General features: G+C 43.6%; 1 protein-coding gene across 2 annotated transcripts in view; it reads left to right on the top strand.

Annotated features, from left to right (window-relative positions):
- Window positions 1-18,029, top strand: part of SLC66A2 (solute carrier family 66 member 2) — a 108,023-nt gene extending 89,994 nt beyond the window's left edge. For both annotated transcript variants that reach the window (XM_084618741.1, XM_084618740.1), the window contains one exon: window positions 14,457-18,029. In XM_084618741.1, coding sequence (XP_084474867.1) covers window positions 14,457-14,664 — 208 coding nt within the window. In that variant the 3' untranslated portion in view covers window positions 14,665-18,029. The remainder of the gene's footprint in view (window positions 1-14,456) is intronic.
- The last annotated feature ends 6,071 nt before the right edge of the window (window positions 18,030-24,100 follow it).

Genomic DNA, 24,100 nt, shown 5'->3' with positions numbered 1-24,100 from the left:
TTGAGCCTGGGGATACAAAGCTTGGGCTCAAGAGCAGGTTTCTTTTTTATTAAAATCTTTAAATGGCTTATGCTTCAAGTTAGATAGGATTGCAGACTCAAATAATTAGAATGTTATTGGATTTGGGTGTTTCTTCTGCATTATTTAGCCCCATAAAAAGTGGACAAATTATTAATAGTTGCAAATGTACCTCTCTGCAGTGCACTTCACTGGGTAGAGTGCAAGAGGCTATCTGGACAAGTCACAGCCATTTATGCTTTAATCACTACAAGAAAGAATTCTGTTCCTGGAGCTGTCACTGACTCCCTGTGTGGCCCTTGGATAAATAGCCACTCTGTACCTTAGTTTACCTACTTGTGAAATGGGTTTAATGTTGATCTACTTCACTGGGGTGTTGAGGCTCATTGGTTCCACTTTCAATCAATGATTTCAAGGTGCTCTACAAAATAGTATCTATTAATTATTACAGCTTCTAAAGGAACCTTTGCAACATACTGTGTCAAAGATCCTTCATCTCCACAGGCTGTAATACCTGTCTTTTATAAAATGGGGCAATCACTTAAGAGCACGTTTAAAAAAATAAGATACCTGTATTTAAAAATTAATATTATGTAGGAGTGTTCTATATACTGTGTGAGCAAAACTAATTCAATCTGGGACATTTTGTTATATGAACAGTGCGCTGTAGGATGGTTACCCAATGTGTGTTTTTATATGTACACCACAGAGCTGTGTGAATAATTGATTTTTCAGTTTACTGGCTGAACTGACAAATCAAGAAAAACTTCTGGCGAACTGAAAAGTCTTTAGTTGGTTTATTTATTTATTTATCTATGGTGGAACAAAGCATTTTGTTTTTGAGCTTTTAATTTTTTTCATTTAAAAAACAACAACAAAATTGAAGTAAATGTTGAAATAAAATATTTTGATTTCTTTGGAGGGAGGATTTTTTTTTTTTAGGTTTTTTGACCAAAACAATTCAGCAAATTTATCATGACTTCGCAAACCTGAATCTGTGTTTTTTCCAAGGGAAATTTTACCCTGAATCAGTACATGATCGGATGATGCTGAACCCCTTTGCAAGAGCCCACTGCCGATGGTGGCGGTAGCAGTAGTAATAATAATTAATAATAAAGACGCTCACTTGGAAATCATGGAAAAGTGTGTGTGTGTATTTGAGTAGCTGTAATCTTCTTGCTTAAGTCCTTTTTCATAATTATTTTCTCTTTTTTTTTTCTTTTGTGTTTTGTGGCTGCATAAAAGAAATATAAAATAAACACCTCACACAACTACCTTGGAGTGCACCTCTCTGAATTTTTTTGCTGAACAAGTGGAATGCAGCATTCATTCTGGAGCATCTTTCTCAATAAACCCTGTTGTTCCTGAAAGTTGCTGGGGTTTTCAAATAGCTGGATCTTCAAAACCGCACACACTATGCTATCCATTACTCATGGATCTAGTTTCAGCTTAACGCTGAAGTTCCAAAATAAGCTCTTGATCTTTCTCCTCCCTCAAGTTCCTGTTCAATGTTCTTCTGTCAAGGGCTGTACATATGGCTCCCTCTGGAAATTGTGCCACTCCAGTGTCAGACAAATTGCTGCTAAATGACATAAGGCACTCTAGAGGCTTGGCACCTAGGCAGGGAGTGTCAAACTTAGATTCTCAGCTGGTTGTGCACTATATACACTGCTGGGCCTGCAAAAATGCTCTAGCTATTTGCTCACACAAATAGCCTGTGTTGATGTGTGCAAACTTGACTTCCAGGTGGCAAAATTTAGACACTGGCCTTTGGAAATGTGGCTCTTGATGGTGGTGCATCAGTACTGACCCTTTTTAAAAATGCGTGATCTTCAGTTGGGGATAAACGCTCTGTTCACGTATTTTTTGTTTCTTGCACTTTTAAAAATAGCATAGCATTTAGATTTCATGGTCTCCCGCCTTTGCTTCCATGTTAAAGTCAGGTCAGTCTCTCTGGCAGAAACGCCAGTAGTGTGCACACTTGACATTTCTGTAAGGAGACCTGATGTAGAAGAGCTGCTTTGCAGAGCCTGAAAATATTAGCTGAACATGTTAGTCTGTATCCACAAAAAGAAAAGGAGGACTTGTGGCATCTTAGAGACTAACAAATTTATTTGAGCATCAGCTTTCGTGAACTACAGCTCACTTCATCGGATGCATTCAGTGGAAAATACAGTGGGAAGATTTATATACACAGAGAACATGAAACAATGGGTGTTGCCATACACACTGTAATGAGAGTGATCAGGTAAGGTGAGCTATTACCAGCAGGAGAGCAGCGAGGGGGAGGGGGGGAACCTTTTGTAGTGATAATCAAGGTGGACCGTTTCCAACAGTTGACAAGAACATCTGAGGAACTGGGGGGGGGCGGGGGGGGGAATAAACATGGGGAAATAGTTTTACTTTGTGTAATGACCCATCCACTCCCAGTCTTTATTAAGCCTAAGTTAATTGTATCCAGTTTGCAAATTAATTTCAATTCAGCAGTCTCTCGTTGGAATCTGTGTTTGAAGTTCTTTTGTTGAAGAATTGTCACTTTTAGGTCTATAATCGAGTGACCAAAGAGATTGAAGTGTTCTCTGACTGGTTTTTGAATGTTATAATTCTTGACATCTGATTTGTGTCCATTTATTCTTTTACAAAGAGACTGTCCAGTTTGACCAATGTACATGGCAGAGGGGCATTGCTGGCACATGATGGCATATATCACATTGGTAGATGTGCAGGTGAACGAGCCTCTGATAGTGTGGCTGATGTGATTAGGCCCTATGATGGTGTCCCCTGAATAGATATGTGGACACAGTTGGCAACGGGCTTTGTTGCAAGGATAGGTTCCTGGGTTAGTGGTACTGTTGTGTGGTTTGTGGTTGCTGGTGAGTATTTGCTTCAGATTGGGGGGCTGTCTGTAGGCAAGGACTGGCCTGTCTCCCAAGATCTGTGAGAGCGATGGGTCGTCCTTCAGGATAGTTTGTAGATCCTTGATGATGTGTTGGAGAGGTGAAGTGATCTGTAGCTCACAAAAGCTTATGCTCAAATAAATTTGTTAGTCTCTAAGGTGCCACAAGTACTCCTTTTCTTCTTCCCTAAGAGTGAAATCCTGGCCATATTAAAGTTGATGGCAAAACTGCCAGTGTCACCAACAGAGTCAGAATTTCACCTTAAATGTGCAAATATAAGCTATTAATTATATAGCACAACTTTTGCTAACTATTGATCTTAAAATGTTTCCTCAAATTGTTCAAGATTTGCAAACTAGTTCTGTAGCTGATCCTAGGGTGATCCTGTGGTCACAGTACAGGACTCATTCAGAAAATCTGGCATTTTAGTCTGTGCCTAACCACAGACTTTCTGCATGATGTTGGGCTAGTCACTTAAAACTTCCAGACCCTCAATTTCTATATATGTCAGAAGGGACTAATGCAGTGTCCACGCTGGCATTTTGCCAGTGGAAGTATGTCATCAGCGGACTTCTGTTGTTTGGGGAGGTTTTATTTTAGCAACAGAAAGTCTGGGTTTTGCTGGCAAGAATTAGATTTGGGTGTGGACACATGCAAAGCTGTGTTAACAAAAGGCAAATTTTGCCAACAAAACTTTGTAGGGTACACCAGGCCTGATATTTCTGTACCTACAAAGACCTAGTGTAAACATGGTTATACCAGCCTCAGTGTGTTTTTGCCAGTATAACTTATTTTGCTTGCTGAACTGGTATAAGCTAAATGGACAATATCGCTTTTGTTGGTGAAACTTATGTCAGTCACACCTCTGACCGACAAAAGTGCTAGTGTAGACATAGCCTAACTCTCACAAAAATTGATGAGAAAGTTGAAAGTCACAGAAATGTTGTTGATTTCCATAGTTTCCACTGGTTTGAGAGGGCAGCGAATAACATCTTAAGTGGCTAAAGTTTGATAAATTATATCCATCTTCCAGTTATTGGAAATGAACTTTAGGACTCTGGGTCCCTTGGCTGGCCACTGAATAAAATTAGCACTACGCTCATAGCTATACCACGGTTGTAATTACAGTCCGGCAAGACGTAGCTGCTATTTTTATTGAAGTGTGCTGGCATGTGTGGTCAAATCACTGTGGAATTTCACAACGGAAGTCATTGTCTAATGTCTGATCTCTTCACATCCTCCAGCTGTAGGATATTTTTGGTTTTGTGTGCTAACACTCTGCATATGTAGGTAATTTAACACTGTTATGAGAAAATCCATGGAACAAATAAAAACAAGGACTGTTACATCTTTCCTTTTGTGTAGGTTTGTGCCAAGTACCAACCAAAGTTCTGCAGACTGTGGTTCTGCCTATGTGCTGCTTTGTAAGTGACAGCTAGTTTGATGTGTTGTTGCATCAAATTTTGAGGCTAATAATGATTTGGGGGCAGAGAGAGGGAACGGGGTTTTGTGCCTTAACTTTTTTTAGAAGTTCTTGTTTCTTTTGGTAGGCAGAGGAAGAAAGGTGTAACGAACAAGAGAATGCTCAAAGAATTGAGGGTAAAAGCAGAACGGTGTACTAGAAAGGGAGAATCATGCAAGAACATGCGGTCAGGCTATGGATAGATGGAGTGAAGAAAGGGCGAAGGTTAAGTTCTGTGGGAGTGATGTCTGAATAAGGAGTGCTGAGCCCAAATATTAGAGAAAATTTCCAAATAGTGAGTGGTTCTCAACCCGTGGGCTGCTTGCGGCCCAATCAGCACACAGCTGAGGCCCATGTGACATCCTCAGGGCCATACAGGTAGAGTGTGTGTGTGTGTGTGTGTGTGTGTGTGTGTATATATATATAGTGTGGATGTGGCCCACATAACACAGAGAGAGCTGCATATGCAGCCCAGAAGGGTAAATAGGTTGAGAACCACTGGGTGAGACTGTGGAATAGCTTCTCAAGTGAAGCAGTGGAAAGGTTTCCCTTTAGGACACTTAAAACTATTCGGGGGAAGAAAAGCTTTCTACAGAACAGTTCTTTATTGGCGGGGTATAGACAAGGTGAGCCAATAGATATTTTCCAACTCTAGTTTCTGTAATTCATATGACTTCAAATTGCAGTATTAGCGCACACAATACTACAACGAACAAGCATACAATTTTTTTCGCAAAGTAAGTTGTACAACAATCTATATGAAATGTGCTGTCACTGAACAGCAGAACTTCAGTGTTTCAGGGATTTATTTTATGTTAGCATATTAAAAATTAGTATTTGGCAGTGCCTGTGGAAAGAGATATTGTCTAATGCAGGGGTGGGCAAACTTTTTCGGTGGGGAAATTGCATGCTGGGCCATGAATGTAGGGCTGGGGCAAGGGGTTGGGGGTGTGGGAGGGAGTGCGGGGTGTTGGGAGGGGGTGAGGTGTGCAGGAAGGGGCTCAGGTCAAGGGGTTGGGGCAGAGGAGGGGTGCGGCATGTACGAGAGGGATCAGGGAAGCAGGTTGGGGTGCAGGAGGGGGTGCACAGTGTGGGAAGGGGCTCAGAGCAATGGTGCAGGGAGGGGTGTGGAGTGCAGGAGGTGCAGGGAGGGGTTGGGGTGCAGGAGGGCTGTAGCAGGGGTCTCAGGGCAGGGGGTTGGGATGTAAGGGGGGTGCAGGGTGTGGCAGGGGGTTGGGGTGCAGGCAGGGAGCTCAGGGCAGGGAGTTGGGGGGTGGGGTGCAGGAGGGGTTCAGGCTCTGGCTTGGCGCCGTTTACCTGGAGCGGCTCTGGGGTGGCAGCGGCCTGCCCCGGGGCCAGGGCAGGCTCCCTTCCGCTCCTGGCCCCGCCCCGCCCCTGAAAGTGGCCGGCACCATGTCCCTGCGGCCCCTGGCGGGGGCAGAGGACTCTGCGCACAACCTTAATTCAGCCCCCTTGTGCCTGTGCATTATGATACAGTCTTGACTTGCGTGATCACATGCTGTTTTCCACAGGAAAAAACAGAAACTCCAAGTGGCATCATATTGACGCCCACATGGTCATCGGCATGGTTGGAACCCTTCGATCCATTGCATGGATCTCTTCCACTTGAGGTAACAGCATAACTGATAGCAGCAGTAGGTTGTTGTCCTCCATGTGGACCAGTACTAAAGGGGGATGAGAGAGATGCTTTTTTCACAGATATTTGCTGACATCAGGGTAAGAGACACTCAGGAATCTTGGGTTCCTTTCCAGAGTGTGCTCTAGCAGTCAGACTCTTCTGCCCATTCCCTCCAAATATGACTCCTTCTTCCCCATCCCCTCCAACCTGTCCTTATCCTCGTCCTCTCTCTTTCTCATCCTGGCTCCTTGCCTATCCAGTCCCATGGTCTTGGTCTCCACTCCTCAGGCTTCTCATTCCAGTCCCAATTTCCTTGCCCAACTAGTCTTAATCTCTCCCTCTGGATGTACTGAGTCCCAATCTCCTCCTTCCCCCCCAACTCCCAGACACTCCCCTCCCAACTCCTAGTCCCCTCTGGCTCCTCATCTGATCTGTCTGTTCTCTCCCCACTTCTCACTGGCTCCCAGTTCTAGTCTCCCTCCTCAAACTCCTCATCCAATCTCAGTCTTCCCCTCCCTGGTCCCTTGTCCCAGTCTCTCTGCCCAGCCACACCTCAGCTCCTTGTCAGATTTTATTTCCTCCTTCTGTTCCCTTCCATCTCCCCCCACATTGATTCCTACTCCCAGTCTCCTTGCCAGCTAGTTCCAGTGTCCCTTCGCCTGCCCCCAGCTCCTCATATGACCTAGGTCTTCCTCCCACCTACATGGGCAATTGGGCAAAACAAGGTATTTGCATCTAACCTTGTTCTCAGAAATGGCTAAATCATAGAATCATAGAATATCAGGGTTGGAAGGGACCTCAGGAGGTCATCTAGTCCAACCCCCTGCTCAAAAGCAGGACCCATACCCAATTAAATCATCCCAGACAGGGCTTTGTCAAGCCTGACCTTAAAAACTTCTAAGGAAGGAGATTCCGCCACCTCCCTAGGCAACGCATTCCAGTGTTTCACCACCCTCCTAGTGAAAAAGTTTTTCCTAATATCCAACCTAAACCTCCCCCACTGCAACTTGAGACCATTACTCCTTGTCCTGTCCTCTCCCACCACTGAGAATAGTCTAGAACCATCCTCTCTGGAACCACCTCTCAGGTAGTTGAAAGCAGCTATCAAATCCCCCCTCATTCTTCTCTTCTGCAGACTAAACAATCCCAGTTCCCTCAGCCTCTCCTCATAAGTCATGTGTTCCAGACCCCTAAACATTTTTGTTGCCCTTCGCTGGACTCTCTCCAATTTATCCACATCCTTCTTGTAGTGTGGGGCCCAAAACTGGACACAGTACTCCAGATGAGGCCTCACCGATGTCGAATAGAGGGGGACGATCACGTCCCTCGATCTGCTCGCTATGCCCCTACTTATACATCCCAAAATGCCATTGGCCTTCTTGGCAACAAGGGCACACTGCTGGCTCATATCCAGCTTCTTGTCCACTGTCACCCCAGGTCCTTTTCCGCAGAACTGCTGCCTAGCCATTCGGTCCCTAGTCTGTAGCTGTGCATTGGGTTCTTCCGTCCTAAGTGCAGGACCCTGCACTTATCCTTATTGAACCTCATCAGATTTCTTTTGGCCCAATCCTCCAATTTGTCTAGGTCCCTCTTTATCCTATTCCTGCCCTCCAGCGTATCTACCACTCCTCCCAGTTTAGTATCATCCGCAAATTTGCTGAGAGTGCAATCCACACCATCCTCCAGATCATTTATGAAGATATTGAACAAAACCGGCCCCAGGACCGACCCCTGGGGCACTCCACTTGACACCGGCTGCCAACTAGACATGGAGCGATTGATCACTACCTGTTGAGCCCGACAATCTAGCCAGCTTTCTACCCACCTTATAGTGCATTCATCCAGCCCATACTTCCTTAACTTGCTGACAAGAATACTGTGGGAGACCGTGTCAAAAGCTTTGCTAAAGTCAAGATACAATACATCCACTGCTTTCCGTTCATCCACAGAACCAGTAATCTCATCATAGAAGGCGATTAGATTAGTCAGGCATGACCTTCCCTTGGTGAATCCATGCTAACTGTTCCTGATCACTTTCCTCTCATGTAAGTGCTTCAGGATTGATTCTTTGAGGACCTGCTCCATGATTTTTCTGGGGACTGAAGTGAGGCTTACTGGCCTGTAGTTCCCAGGATCCTCCTTCTTCCCTTTTTTAAAGATTGGCACTACATTAGCCTTTTTCCAGTCATCCGGGACTTCCCCCGTTCTCCACGAGTTTTCAAAGATAATGGCCAATGGCTCTGCAATCACAGCCGCCAGTTCCTTTAGCACTCTCGGATGCAACTCATCCGGCTCCATGGACTTGTGCACGTCCAGTTTTTCTAAATAGTCCCTAACCACCTCTTTCTCCACAGAGGGCTGGCCATTTATTCCCCATGTTGTGATGCCCAGCACAGCAGTCTGGGAGCTGACCTTGTTCGTGAAGACAGAGGCAAAAAAGGCATTGAGTACATTAGCTTTTTCCACATCCTCCGTCACTAGGTTGCCTCCCTCATTCATTAAGGGGCCCACATTTTCCTTGGCTTTCTTCTTGTTGCCAACATACCTGAAGAAACCCTTCTTGTTACTCTTAACATCTCTCGCTAGCTGCAGCTCCAGGTGCAATTTGGCCCTCCTAATTTCATTCCTACATGCCCGAGCAATATTTTTATACTCTTCCCTGGTCATATGTCCAACCTTCCACTTCTTGTAAGCTTCTTTTTTATGCTTAAGATCTGCTAGGATTTCACCGTTAAGCCAAGCTGGTCGCCTGCCATACTTACTATTCTTTCAACACAGCGGGATGGTTTGTCCCTGTAACCTCAACAGGGATTCCTTGAAATACAGCCAGCTCTCCTGGACTCCTTTCCCCTTCATGTTAGTCCCCCAGGGGATCCTACCCATCCGTTCCCTGAGGGAGTCGAAGTCTGCTTTCCTGAAGTCCAGGGTCTGTATCCTGCTGCTTACCTTTCTTCCCTGTGTCAGGATTCTGAACTCAACCAACTCATGGTCACTGCTTCCCAGATTCCCATCCACTTTTGCTTCCCCTACTAATTCTTCCCGGTTTGTGAGCAGCAGGTCAAGAAAAGCTCCCCCCCAGTTGGCTCCTCTAGCACTTGCACCAGGAAATTGTCCCCTACGTTTTCCAAAAACTTCCTGGATTGTCTGTGCACCGCTGTATTGCTCTCCCAGCAGATATCAGGATGATTAAAGTCTACATCACTCCTGTTGCTCACACTTCTAAACTGTTATAGCTGAAATTTTCCAAAAAACATTCAGCCTGAGGCAGACTCCCAGCATGGAAAATTGCACCCCAGATGGTTACAGTTTGGTAAAGTTACAGTCTACTGAGAACAGGGGTAGTGCTAAAGTGGAAAGTATTAGGCAACCTTACCAATAAGTGGTGCTACCAGCATGTCTGTAACATTGTAAATATAAGGGTGTGTGAGTAGGGAGAACTTGTGTGGTCACTAGTATGTGCAGGGTGGCCTGGTTATTTCCTGGGCCCTCTGGCCTAGATTTATTTGTGAAATTAGGTTTGTCGCAATTATATGCTTGCTTTTTTATATATCTATAATTTTTTTCATAGCAATTTTTTAAAATCAGAAACCCAGCATTAATTTGCAGATTTTCTCCTGGTGTTATGCCCCAACTAATGTACATTTTCTGATGTCTGACATTGTTGACTTTTAAGCTATATTCATTTCATGTCAATCTGATTGTATATATGCAACTGAATAACTTGGTGTTCTTCTGAACACTGAGTGTTGGAGTGTGTCCTGGCAAACATCACGGGCACAATCCTACTTTCCTTGAGCATCTGAAATTCCCATTGAAGTCACTGGATCTCTTAAATGTGCCAGGCATGCAGGATCACTCACCAAATTTGTTAACCAGCATTGCAAACAACAAGATCATAAAATATTTCCTAATGAAAGTTCACAGTCCGATTTGTCTGGACATCATGGCTCATGTGACTGTTAGATCTGCATTGCCATTGCAGCATGTGCTTTGCCCAGAAAGCGCTACGTTGGATTTATCCAAAAGCTTTTTGCCTTTGGCTATAGTTCTCTCACCAGGAGATCAAACTCCCTCAGGGTTTATAGACTGCTGATGAGATACATTTCCCCTGAAAACACTCTGGGGTAGCAACAGACTGGGATATTTTTAAATAGCCCCCTTTTCTGAAGTGCGTTTGACTTTGTTTTTTCTTGCTGAATATCTGGCAAAGAAAGAGGTCCCAGGTTTGACTCCTACTTGAAATCTCTGGGGCATCTTTTAACTGGATTTATCCAAACAATTAACATATCATTTTGCCAGACACGGCAGGCCAGGCACACACTTGTTTAGCATGGGATGCTTTTATTGAACAGACAAACAAAATTGTAAAATGACAGATTCACCGTTAAATCATGTGTCCACGATCAGCTGCATGGCAAACATCCATCTGCTTAGTACCATGAGGAGTCATTTCAGCTGTCTGCAAATGAAGTACCCTAATTTATTGCACTCCCGTCTCACTTATTCAAGCTGTTCAGATTTGTTTCTGTTCTTAAAAAATCTGCTGGTGGCATTTGTTACACAGAAGGGCTGTGCTTTCCTTCACTGAACGAGAAGGACTGAACTAGGCTTACCTTATCTTTTTCTTCTTGTTGTTTGTATACAATTTGAGATTGAACTCGTCATATATTATTATTTATTGAATCATATGTCCAGCTTGCAGCTTCACACATGAAATCCCTTGGTCGCGTCATAATATGTAAATTGTTACTCATCTTTGTTTTATGATCCCAGTCACCTAACATGGGGTATAAATGTTGCAAAAGGCTTATGCTCCTGTTACGTGATGGGTCAGTATCTTCTTACTCCCTTGGCCCCTGTTACAGTAAGGATTAGAGTATGGAATACTGGATTTAGCCCATATGAGGGTGATAAATTTGTATCCAAAATACAAATTGACCTATCTTGATTTCCCCTCCTCCCCTTTGAATGTTTAGGAAATGAACATTGGGCCCTATTCCTTTTCTACAGTGTGTGCACCATTACATTTGATGAATTACAATCAAGTCTGGCAAAACTCAGTCATAATTCTGACATTTCATCTATGGGCTGCATAATATTTATGATAATATAACTGTGAACTGCAAAGCTTTTATTAGTATTGCTTATCTGCCCCTTTAAAAAGCTCTCCAGTTATAATTATATCAAGCCTATAACCAACTTTCAGAAACTGATTGTTCACATCCTTGACTGTCAATGTTGAGGGCACGACAAGAAAAACCTTACATATTTTACGTTTTAAAATCTATTTCTGTTCCCCATACTTTCTCCTTAAGCTTGAATGGGAGGACCAGAAATGCACTGGAGGTGAGGGGAAAGCAGGGAAAGGCCAAAGATGCAGCAAAATGAAAGTAGAAAAGGGAGGAATGATGGGTATTAAAGTTTGGACATTGGCACAGGTATAAACCATGGGAGCAAATCCTCTTGATGGCCTTTTAACCTTGCTATAAACAGCTGCAGATATATTCATTGTTTTCTTTGTGCGTACTGTTGGGCTACCTATTTTTGACTCTGGAGCACACATTGCATGGTATGATGTACAAGAAATCAGTTCTTCGCATTAAGTGTTTATTTAGAGTGACTAGAGGGTGTGTGTGTGAGCCACTCACGGGAGGCCGTAAGTGTTGCAGTGAAAAGATATTTGAAGTCAGTCTGATGTTCACCATATTACTTACACTGATTATGCTGCACATAAAATTATGTAATTTATTTTCATAGGATGTCATCAAGTCAAATATCACAGCGTGATTTTTAAAAGGATTTAGATAACTTCTTGGCCACTGGCATTCATGTCTGTAGGTACTAAGATAACAAAACTATAGGCTTTAGGGGGTCAGAAAGCAATTATCCACCCCTAACTAGAGCACTGTGTGATTGGACTAAGTGTGTTGTGTGGACTTGGTAGTAGCCTTTCTCTGCAGCATCAGGTATTGACCACTGTTCATGTAGGTAGATCAATGCTGTCATGGTCTGGTAAAGCTAAACCAGCTAAAGCTATATAAAAGTTTCACGTCTTTCCACCTGTAATACTTCCCAGGGTTGTGAGGCCCCTTGCTATCACCTGCCTTTAGCAGGAGGAAGCCTTGCCTGTGCCTGCCGGATGTCAGCTCCCTGACTCCACCTGTCATGGGGAACACAAGCTCTCCCCTCTTAGCCTACAGAGGCTCTGCTGTCCCTCTGCAGTTGAGCATGGCTATTGTTACAAACTACACATCATCCTGAGTGTCTCCCTTACCAGTTACACCTTAGATCACAGCTCCACTTAAGATGCAGCACTTAGATGTGTTTATAGTGAAAACAAGTATGAATGTATTTAACAAAGAATAGAAATTTGAGAAATAGCAAGTAAAACTATTGGAAACAAATGGTTATATGTAAAATAAAATCGTAACATGCACTCTAGAGTCTAGACTTAACTAACAAGATATGTTCCTGTCTAATGAAGTTTAGCTCACCCCAAGTCTTTGCAGCATTTGCCAGCCAGCCTGGCTGTGACCCTCCATTCATAAAAAGAGGACACGCTAACACTTTGTCTTCTAGGTGAAGGATCTAGGTGTACTCAGTACTCCCAGTTATATCTCCCAAATCCATTGTTTTTGCTTGTAAACTTCCTTGCTGTTTTTGCTTTTTCCTACATCTTTCCTCTTGTTGAATTCACAATCTCCTGATTTAGCATCAGGCTCAGTAATGCAAAAAGTACACCTGGGGGAATTCAGTGCCACTGCACATGCGCAAAATTCATGTCCCCTGCAGATTTCTTTGCTTTCCCGCAGAAAAATGACTTTCTGACAGGGAAGCAAAGGGAAGCTGCAGGAGCAGTCATGCACCACTGCACAGTGGAGTAGGTACATCAAGCACATGGAGCAACCGGCGGACAGGTAAATCACCACGGGGCTGGGGACACCCCAGCCAGTGGCTCCTACCCTAAGCCAGGATCAGCTGCTAGTCCCGACTGAGGTGGAGGCAGGAGAGTAGAGGACTTCCTCTTCCCCTGCAAGAGGTTGTCTGGGGCTGTGTCAGACCCACCCCAGAAACTTCCCCCAGCTGCAGGAAGCTCAGCATCCTCCCTTGCTTCCTGCCTCCATTGCAACTCAATTGTGGTGGGAGGGGTCACTGTACGGGGAGCTGCTCCCCCATCCACCCAACCCCCATGCATCCAGACCTCTCATACCCAGACACCCTTGCCAAGCCTCACCAGGTACATCCGGAACCCTCCTAGCCCTCCATACCTGAACCCCACCCCACCCCACTGAACCTGAACCCCTGAATCTGGAGCCCCCCCTTGCACTGACCCCCTGCCTCCAGATCCCCACCCCTGCACCCAGACCACCCCCCAATGAGTTCCCGGCACTCAAACCTTGACCCTGATGCTCCATCCCCTGCACCACCCTGAGCCCCATACCACTGACCCCCAACTAGCTGCACCGATACTCCCACCCCACCAAGCACCACTTCCCCACACCCAGACATCCCGTGCTGAGATCCTGCACACTCAGACCCCTCTGCTGAGCCCCAATCTCCTGGAAGTCCCTGGAGAGTCCCATTGCCCCTGCACCTGGAATCACCCCCAACGAGCCTTTGTGCATCCAGATCCCCCCACACCTAGACTCCCCACTGAGCTGCCTGCACCCAGATTGCCCCACACAGAATCCTTTCACCCCACACCTGGATTCCCCCACACTGAGCCCCTCCACACTTGGATCCTGCCTGATTGAGTCTGCCCCACCCCTGGTGCGCCTGGGGCAGAAGGGCAGGGCCCCAGGGTGCCCGGGCCTTGTGCTGTGTCAGGGTTGGGTGCATCCTCATCGCTGAGTTTGTGTCTGGGGAGTGTGGGGTGGATGGCTGCAGGGTGATCTCCCACCTTCAGCAAGCCAGTGGCCTGTGCTCCCACTGCTATGCTGGAGCCTCTGCATTTATTTATTGATAAATAAAACTTGTGGAATTTTGCATATTTTGGAATATTGTGCCCAGAATTTTTAATTTTGGTGCAGAATTCCTTCAGGAGTTTAAAAAAAAAAAAAAGCCTCCATTGTGAAACGGACAGTACACAGGTGACCAGGCGGAGAGAGCTAAGCGGTTCTTCCCTCCTACTTGACAGGAGCATGTTTATCACCTCCTGGTGACCTGCCTTAACTCATGTACCTTTAGAACATAATTTTCAGTACAGATACATAATTTCTTAAACAAATGATCCTATATACATTTTGCAATGATTAAGATGACCAGGGGGCTCTTGGTAGAGAATTCACATGCCACCTTTTGGTCAACTTAATATGCATACATCTGGCCCAGGGGGTCCCAGGAAAACTATACATCTCCGGTGCCCTCTGCCAGTTAGCCCCAAGAGGTTCCTAAGTCATACCCTCTTTAATTCTTCTCTTTGTTTTGTCCCTTTTTGTAGTGTCAAGATGGTGCTGATGTGGACCAGTGGTGATACCTTCAAGACTGTTTACTTTATCCTGAACCAGGCTCCTTTCCAGTTCTCAATATGTGGCCTGCTTCAGGTCTTTGTGGACATGGCCATCCTGCTACAGGTTTACTTCTACAGCTACTACCCTCAGAAGCCGGCATCGCACGCTGCACACCCAGCCAGTACAAAGGCACTCTGAAGCACGTGGTGGAGATGGCTACAGGTCAATGGTGTTGTGAAGTCTGCCTCTGCAGCTTTTCCTTCCACTTGTAAATACTATTTTGATGAGTTGAAAACAGAAGAGAGAAGAATGCTCGAAAACATAAAAAGTTTGGTATTTTTAATGGTTTGCTTCTGTTTGGTTTCAGATTCATTGTATAGAATTTGTTTTTCTGGGGATGGGGTCGGGGGCAGACAGTCTGTTTATTTTTTGCATACATACCTATGAGCCTTATAAATTTGTGTGTGTGTGTGCATAATTGCAAGGGCTGGATGTTTGTGTTTTTAATGCTATTTAAAGAAATGATAAACCACAGAGATGATTGAATATTTTGTCTGAAGCTTTTACCTATTTATATAAAGTGTGTACATTTGAAGTAAGCTTGGAATATCAGAGTTAAATATTTCAGTGATGTATGAAGACACTGACAAAGTTTCAAAAAGGATGGTGCAGTGGATCAGGAAGGTGGGCAGGGGGGAAGGGACTGAGAAGGGATGGTGAACAATCTAAAGTAAACCAATAATAGCCAGTATAAAATGTAAATGTACTGTTTGCGCGCACACTCACACTGCTGGATCAGTGTGGCAGTGAATAGATCAAGGTAAGGGATAGTTTCAGGGAGGTTATGGTGTGGATGATGCTATGGCCAAATCTAAACGAGACATAGCTAGTTACCAGGTGGGATGAAGGGAGAATTAAGGGGAGGGAGAGAGGGAGTCTAACGTAACTAAGTAGTCTTGCTTTGAAGCAGCTGCTTTCAGGGAGAGAATGGGGCCCTGTCTGATTAGGGGTGCACAACTGGGTTATTGATGGTGTGTGACAAAGACTCTGGGTGGGTTGTTGGGATGCCTGCAGCCGTGCTGAATGGGGCCAGTAGGCGGGCGCTGCCAGGAGTGCTAGTGAAAAATTTCTAGGCACTGGTTAAGAAATTGGGAAAAGCAGGAATAAAGACGTGTCAATGAAAATGGGTTACTAAGGTTTGGAGTGGGAGAAGTAAAGCAGTAATCTAGAGAGCAGGGTCTGCTTTCTAATAATGTGGTTAGTTAAATACTGAGATTCTCATTAGTATTATTGACTGCCAACTGACACCAGTTTGTGTTCTGGAGTATTTCTTGTGTTAGCCAATCACGCAAATGTTACAAAGGAATAGGTGTGAAGAGAAGTATAATGGTTTTTATGCTATTCAAACTCTTCCAGGCTGTTTTCTTTTAGAAAGCTAGATAGTAGCTGGAAGGGAAAGTGAGAAGGCCTGAGGGGCATATAATGTTCTATATAATCTAAGTCGTATATAATTGTATGTTTGCCAACATTAGTCATTGTGCCCTTTCTGAGAATTTGCACTTCTCTGGAAATGCTAAGTGGATACAGTTTTAATGTTCAGTTATCAAGCCCTTTGGCTTCAGCCAGTTGCCATAGTGAGCCTAGCTTGACCTGTAGGAGATGAATAGAGAGAGATTACTGAGTCCCAGAAACAGTTATCTGTGTTGTCTTCTTCTTTGAGACTCAGTCTTTCCTGTCAGATAAATGCTGCCTTCCTGCAGATACTGGTGTTTAAGGCAGTGCTAGATTTCCAGTGAGACATTTTGTTTTCTGAGAACATTCCATTTAAGATACACTATCTTAAATAAGGCAACAAGTCCTGGGATATTACATCTTCAGTTTCAATCAGGTATTCTCACTAACCTGCTATATTTGGCTCTACCATGCTTTTAGGTATGTACCATCTTTAACGGGAGGTGGCCATATTCTTGTGAAGAGCAAAAGCATATAGTCACAATGCAGTAAAGTCTATCAGGAATGTTTATTTTCAGATAATTGACACCAAATTGTCCTTTACTATTGTGCTTTGGCTTTCCTTGTTTCTGAATTCTTAACCTCTCAGTCTAAAATAAATCCCAACCTGGCTGTCTTGACCTTTGGGATCCGACTCCCCATGCATTTCTTGGAGGTGATGTCCTCTGTTTCTATGAGCCAAATCCTGCCCCATTGGCAAAATTCTCATGATCTTCAGTGGGGTCAGGATTTGGCTGTATGGGTGTGACATGATCCAAGCACAGTATTGCATTTGTGCACCCTCTGTTTTTTATGGAGCAGCCTCTGAGCTGATCATGTTCCTCCTTTGGGATGGCTGGGTGGCGAGCGCTGCCATGGCAGCTGGATGCAGAGGAGATTGGTACATCCCAGAGTAACAGGTAGGACCTGCCCTGGTCTGTGGTGCCTGCAGGGGGACTACCTGGGCCACTGCCAAATCTACACAAATAAACCAAAACTCAGGAAAGTTGTTCTATCTGAGGGCCTGGCATAGAGTGCTATGGTCAAACTCTGACTCCATGCGTTTTGTTTGACACCATGCTCTTTTATGCCTGAAGTGACCTTACAAAGACAATGTTTGTGGCATGGCAGACTATGAATGTTTTATTCCTCTCCCTTTCCCAAATGTTCTGGTTGTGTTAAAAGAACATCTGGGCTTTTCTCTTTTTAATTAAAAACTTAACGACTGTCCTCTCTGGTGTATGCTGCTTCAATGAGGATTGTATTTCTACTTGTATGCAAACACTTTCTCACATGTTTTAATGGTTTGGTTTTTTAATAACTTGTAGTACTAAGATTTTTGTACCTGATGGTCTTTTTTTCTATTGTTGTTTGAAACAGGGGTGTAATAGCTAAATGGCTGCTAAGGTCTCTTGGCTTTGTGTAACAGGTATTACTGAAGATAAAATGAACATGGTTTTTCCTTTCTTCTTTTGGGACTCTTTGGTCTGCAGATTCTTAACAGTCTGCTGTCACTACCAAAAACAGTATGCTCTGTGAACATGTTTCTTTCATACCAGAGCTGCAAATGCTGGAAGAGAAGCCAGTGGGCTAGTGTCTAAAGTCATTTTCCATTTAGAGCATTTGAAAAGCTGGGATACTTGGCTAGGAACTCTCTTGAATGTCATCTTGAAAGATGCTTTAAAAGCAAAGTTACAGAACTTTTTATATATAAGGAATTATCTGTAGCAGTGATCACCTCAGAGAATTAAGAAATCAGTGACTTTAAATACATCTTTGTTGAATGTATGGTACATTTCATGGAGCTCACATTCTCTGTCAATTGCAGTGATTTTAAAAACAATTAAATAAATCAACCAATTATACATAGATTCCATGTTGCTTTGTTTTCTTCAAATGTAAGAAAGGAATCTTATTATTTAAAGATTTTGTATTGCTCATCTGGTCTGGGACCTTGTCCTCGTATTTGTCCCTAGAAAGGACAATCAGGCTTTGGTTGCTATATAAGTAATCATGAAGTATGCAATGTCCTAAGATTAAAGCCTAGGACTAGGATTCACGATATAGGGTTCTAGGGGGTGGATAAAAATCAATGATGGTTTGGGGGGGGGGGGAGAGAATAAAAAATCAGATTTTTTTTTAATTTAAATTGAATTTTCTTACTTGTTTAAATTATAATGATTTTTTTCTTTTTAAAAATAAACCTGTTTAAAATGAAATCTGAATTTAATACAAAATATGTTAAGGCCTAAACTTGTGTAATCTCTTAAAACATTTAAATAAAAAATAAATAGGCTGAATCCATGCGCTTCTGTCAACAATTTTGGATTAAAGGCTGCCTTACTGTATAAAGAAAGAATTAGGGGGGAAAAAAATCTAATGGTTGAAGTCAAGCTTTATAAATATGGGTATAAACAATAGGCTATGTACTGTATTGTGGGGGCCTCGGGGGTGTGCTGCTGGGTACAAGAGACTGGCAAGATCATCACAGGCTTTGGGACCTGGCCTCTGACTCCAGGAGACACCATCCTGTATCTCATCAAGATCATCCATTGAGCCCACCTGCCTGGTCTCAGACACCTGTTTTATAGCTTCCCCCTACTTGCCTGGCTCAGTTATCAACTTACGAATATTCATGACTCCACCCATCAGTCACCATTTTCTAACATACTAAAAATGTACAGTTAATAAGAATCTGAAAATATTAAGCTATATAATTTTGCTTAAATAAATGTATATAGGTATAGTATGTCCTCCGAGGTAGCAAAAAGATGTACCAAAACTAGTATAAAGAGACTATTCAGTTGTAAATGGTTATATCAATGAATGAGAATGCACCTTTCTTTAGAAAATAACTGAAGTACAAATAGAAAAGTTGATTAAAATCAGATGATTTAAATAGAGGCTTTCCACTTGGTGATTTAAATCAATCCACCCTGCTGGGTTCTGCCTCCAGCTCTCTCATGGACTGTCTGTGTGGCCTTGAATAAATCACTTTACCTCTGTGTGCCTCAGTTCCCAGGTAGAAAATGGTGGATAGTAACTCATGGGGATGAAGAGTTAATTATTATTCAGTGATTGCAGACTCCACGGTGGGGCCAGAAATGATGGGTGTTGGGGCCGGAGGTTGCAGGGGGGGTGAGGGCTCTGGCTGGAGCCGGGGATGAGGTGTTTGGGGTACAGGAGGAGGTTCCAAGCTGGGGCAAGGAGTTGGGGCGTGGGCTCTAGGCGGGAGTTTGGGTGCGGGAGGGGACTCTGGGCTGGGGTGGGGGAGTAAATGCTCTGGCTGAGGGTGCTGGCTCTGAGGTGGGGCCAGAGATGAGAGTTTTGGGGTGCCAGAGGGGGTTCTGGGCTGGGGCAGGGGGTTGAGGTGCAGGGTGTAGGCTCCAGGAAGGAGTTTGGGTGCAGGAGGGGGCTCCAGGCTGGGGCAGGGGGTTGGGTTGCGGGGTTGGGTGCAGGCTCTGGGCAGTGCTTACCTCAGCTGGCTCCCCACAAGTGGCCCTTTACCTTGTAATTTTAATTGTGGAGATGAAAAAACAATACATGGCAATTGAGCATTTTTGCCTTTTAAAATTATTTATTTGGCAGCATTCTGTACTTAGCCTAACAGATTAGTAAAGGCCAATAATAATTTTTTTTAGTATGACTTCAGATCTATAAAAAAAATCTCTCTCTCTCTCTCTCTGTAGTTATATATAAAATCAGTGTACACGTTATTCTGACAGAAACATTGGCAGCCATGGTGTTAGAATGTCTCCTGGGTTCCTTAGCACATCCAGAGACGATACGAGAAGAGAGTTAACTAGGAAGCTAGAGGTGTGATTCCAAATAGCTTTTTTGTGCTTTGCAGCTGACAGCTGGGTTCAGGCTGGGGGTGTCCCTGATGGGGTGAGTGGCTTTAATTCAGGAAAGGCAGTGAGGGGTAGAGGACCTTGAGCAATGGAGACCATTTCTGGGAGGGAAGTTGAAGCCACCAGTTGTGGCCATCCTCCTCGAGACCACAGAGAGAATAGCAGTATCCAGAGCAAAGCTGTGAAAGGAACCTTAGCCTTATATTTTTACTTTCTTTAAACAAAGGAAATTAAAACACACCTCTAAAGAAAGATTAAAAAATCATGAAGTGGCTGTCTAAAAAACCAGGGTCTAAAATTCTCCACTTCACTTTGGATTTACACCAGGGTGGCACATTTTTAAACTGTCCCAAGGGGCTACAGGGAGCCCAGTAATAGTGTGAGAGTTTAGTTTTAATTTTTGTGTTGAGATTTTTCAGCAGAAAGAATTAGTGTGAATATTAGCAGTGGCCTAGTGAATATATGGTTCAAGTATATATGAGAGTAAGGATTAGCGTGAAAGATGTACAGTGTGGCTCTAACAAGTAAGATGCACATCTAGGAAAACACATCGAATTTCTCCAAGTCGCAAAACTCTGTGAGTGACACGATCCCAAAGGACTTCAGAAGCCTGAAATGCCCAGAGTAAATGATGGTGCAGTGAACTTCAGCGGTCAACTCCCCCCTCCCCCATTTTTGTGAATTTAATGCTTGTGAAAGATTCTGGGTTACTTGCTCTGGAGCAGTGAAATGCTCTTCTTAGGGCTTGTCTACACTGGCAATTTACAGCGCTGAAACTTTCTCGCTCATGGGTGTGAGGAACCCCCCCTCCCCCCCACTGGCAGCTACGCCCCTTGTGGAGGTGGTTTTTTAGAGCGCTGGGAGAGCGCGGCCACGGCAGCACTTCCGCATTGCCAGTGTAGACTAGCCCTTTGACGCTGCAGCAGTGCAGATTTCCCCTTGCCCGTTCCTTTTTATTGTACCTCAGCCCTGCTGCGATGGCAGTACCTTTACAGGCTAAAGGGTAGTTTGGCCTCCACGGCCAATAAAGTTTCTGCACTGAGGCTACCGATAACTATGCCAATGGTGATAATGACTTTGTGATTTTGGTCCCAGTCTGAGTAGCAGCTTTAACAGAGACCATCTGCTCATTTCACAAAGCTCATTGTACAGTAACCGCTTTTGGTCATTGCTGATCAGGGCTGGTTTTGAACGTGCCGTAGTGAGCTATAGTAAAAGCCTGTCTATCCCGTTTTTCTATTGCATTGTACCATCTGGTCCCTATAACTCTGATTTTTTTGGGTTTTGTTGTCAAACTTTTAGCACTGTGTTGAAAATATCAATGCTGCCAGCCCTAAACATTCTAAATATTTATCAGTCAATTGGCTTAAAAACAAAACAAATTGTAAAACTAATAAATGTGTGATTTGCTTTTTGAACCTTTTGAGTTCATGTTTTAAGTTCTTATCTCTGCAGCCATAAGGGATAGACATTTACTTTTGTTTTAGAGATGAAAGCTGAAATTCTTTGAGTCACATGACTCCTCAAGCTGAGGCTTTAAGGATCACAGAATCCTAGACGATTAGGGTTGGAAGAGACCTCAGGAGGTCATCTACTCCAACCCTCTGCTCAAAGCAGGGCCAACCCCAACTAAATCATCCTAGCCAGGGCTTTGTCAAGCTGGGCCTGACCAGACTCACACTAAGAGCGCCAGAGTTTGCAAAACTAAAATATTCTTCTAGGAGTATGTGTGCGCCTCAAATCACTTGGAGTACGAGACCTCTAATGTGTCCATGAAATCAAAACGTTGTCATGTAGATCGCAGTGGGAAAGATGGCCTCTATCACAGAGCTTAGCAACTCTGGCCATTTGTAGAAGAGGTCTTAATGGTTATTTACAGTCTTTAGGAAAGAGCAAGTGACTTTCTAATTATGATTGTGGATCGGAAACAGGTATTACACAAAAAAAACATAGGGATGCCTACTAAGATGGTCAAAAATTGCAGACCAGGGGTTAGGAAAGAGCTCAGATTCACCAAAGGAAAAATCTGAGAGTGAAAATGCTCCCAAAGCACTCAATAAGCCTTAGCAGTGACAAGACCTATTGCTGAATAAAAAACATTCTCATATGGAAAAAGAAAAGGAGTACTTGTGGCACCTTAGAGACTAACCAATTTATTTGAGCATAAGCTTTCGTGAGCTACAGCTCACTTCATCGGATGCGTACTGTGGAAAGTGTAGATGATCTTTTTATACACACAAAGCATGAAAAAATACCTCCCCCCACCCCACTCTCCTGCTGGTAATAGATTATCTAAAGTGATCACTCTCCTTACAATGTGTATGATAATCAAGTTGGGCCATTTCCAGCACAAATCCAGGTTTTCTCACCCCCCCCCCCCACACACACAAACCCACTTTCCTGCTGGTAATAGCTTATCTAAAGTGACCACTCTCCTTACAATGTGTATGATAATAAAGGTGGGCCATTACCAGCACAAATCCAGGGTTTAACAAGATCTTCTACACTTTCCACAGTATGCATCCGATGAAGTGAGCTGTAGCTCACGAAAGCTTATGCTCAAATAAATTGGTTAGTCTCTAAGGTGCCACAAGTACTCCTTTTCTTTTTGCGAATACAGACTAACACGGCTGTTACTCTGAAATTCTCATATGGGTGTCTTCTGTCTGACATTCAGTGCAACAGAACTTGATAAGGCTTCCAAAATAATTTGTTTAAAGGGTTCCTGCTTTATACTTTCCTGGTTTGTCATCTCAATATGCAAACTGAACCTTTATTAAAAGCCATGCTTTATGTAACAGGAGTAATATGTCTTTGCAGTTGTTGATTTATTAGTCAAAAACCTGTGTGCACATTGTAATTTAATTACATGGCTTTTGAAACTATAAGATACTGGTTATGGTCAGCCAATACATAAAAATTACTATAGCTCAATAATAATACTTTTGTGACCTTAAGCTGAAAGGTGCTAGACATGCAAAGTCATTCTTTTTCTACATTTCCGTTGATCTTAGCATTACAGTGTCCTTAAATACCTGTCACCCGGCTGCTAGATACTATGGTGATGGGTTCATTAGAAACTGCTAAAACAACATACTAGTTAATACAGGTTTCTGTGTTGTTGATCCATAAGGGGATTTCACTAATGACTATTTGATAAACCTCCAAGAGCAAAGATTTGTTTTCATTCTGTCAGGAAAAACATGATGTGCTCTTTTTTTTTTAGAAAGAATTTAATGCTCCTAGATTCATGGACTTCAACAGACACAGTGATAACCTTCATTGTCTGAAGCGACATCTACAAATCCATTGTAAACTAGTCCTTAAGGTTTGTGTGATCACTGTGTCCAGTGTTTAGACTATATGTATAAAAAGCATATGGTGTTCATGAACTAAAGTAAATACTATGAAATGATTTAGTCTATTGAGTTCAGCTGGAAAATCTGTGCGCTGCTTTAATTTTAAGTTTTGGGACAAGAATACTTTGACTCCTTCTTCATCGCCTCCATACTGCATGCATTACCATACAGTACAGCTTGCTTTTACATTTAGCAGGCTAGTATGCTGGGCCTTGAAGACAAGCCTTAATAGACTTAACATGTGAAAATCCTGCTCCAGTTTAAAATATCAAATTGTAGCAGTATGTGGCAATTCTCTGGCAGTATGAAGCTTCATTCTAATTCTCCATTGCAAGCTGGTATTCAGAGCTCTGCCCTCATTCACTGTGGAGCTCTGGGCAGAAACCATAAGGTTTGAGTGGTGGCTGCTTTACTACTGGCCGATAGTTTTCTTTAATAACTCAAAAAGAGCAATGCTGTGAAGATGCTGGCAGCAGTTGGCAGGCCTGGAAGTGGTTCATAGAGGGACAGGTCAATATTTTTTCTCCTCTTTTTCCTGTAGGAAGAGGCAGTATATAGATTTTAATCCATTATTAACCTTCATCCCTCCCTAGTACCCCAAAGTTGTTTGGAGGGATGGGGGCTAATCTTGATGAAGCTAAATGCATAGAAAAAAACCCAGCATAGTATTTCTGTGGATCCCACACCAAGGGGATGCTATTTCCACAGCTTAGATATGAGGATCAGCAGGGGCAAGGGAAAGTCTCCCCATAAGATGTTACTGTGCTATATGTCCATAAGGCCCCTTTAAAAGGGCTCACTGCTGGGTGGGGCTGAGACCACAATTCTCCTCAGAGTCCATTGGAGTGGTAGATGCCCTTCCCATCTCAACCTCAGACCCAGAGCTGGCACCTATTTGAGAATGGAAGTGGGTGCACTGGCGGTTTCCAGCAT

Source organism: Lepidochelys olivacea, assembly GCF_965140295.1.
Source record: "Lepidochelys olivacea isolate rLepOli2 genome assembly, chromosome: 2".
NCBI lineage: Eukaryota > Metazoa > Chordata > Testudines > Cheloniidae > Lepidochelys > Lepidochelys olivacea.
The sequence above is the reverse complement of the archived record's forward strand: the minus strand, read 5'-3'. Positions and strand labels throughout refer to the sequence as shown.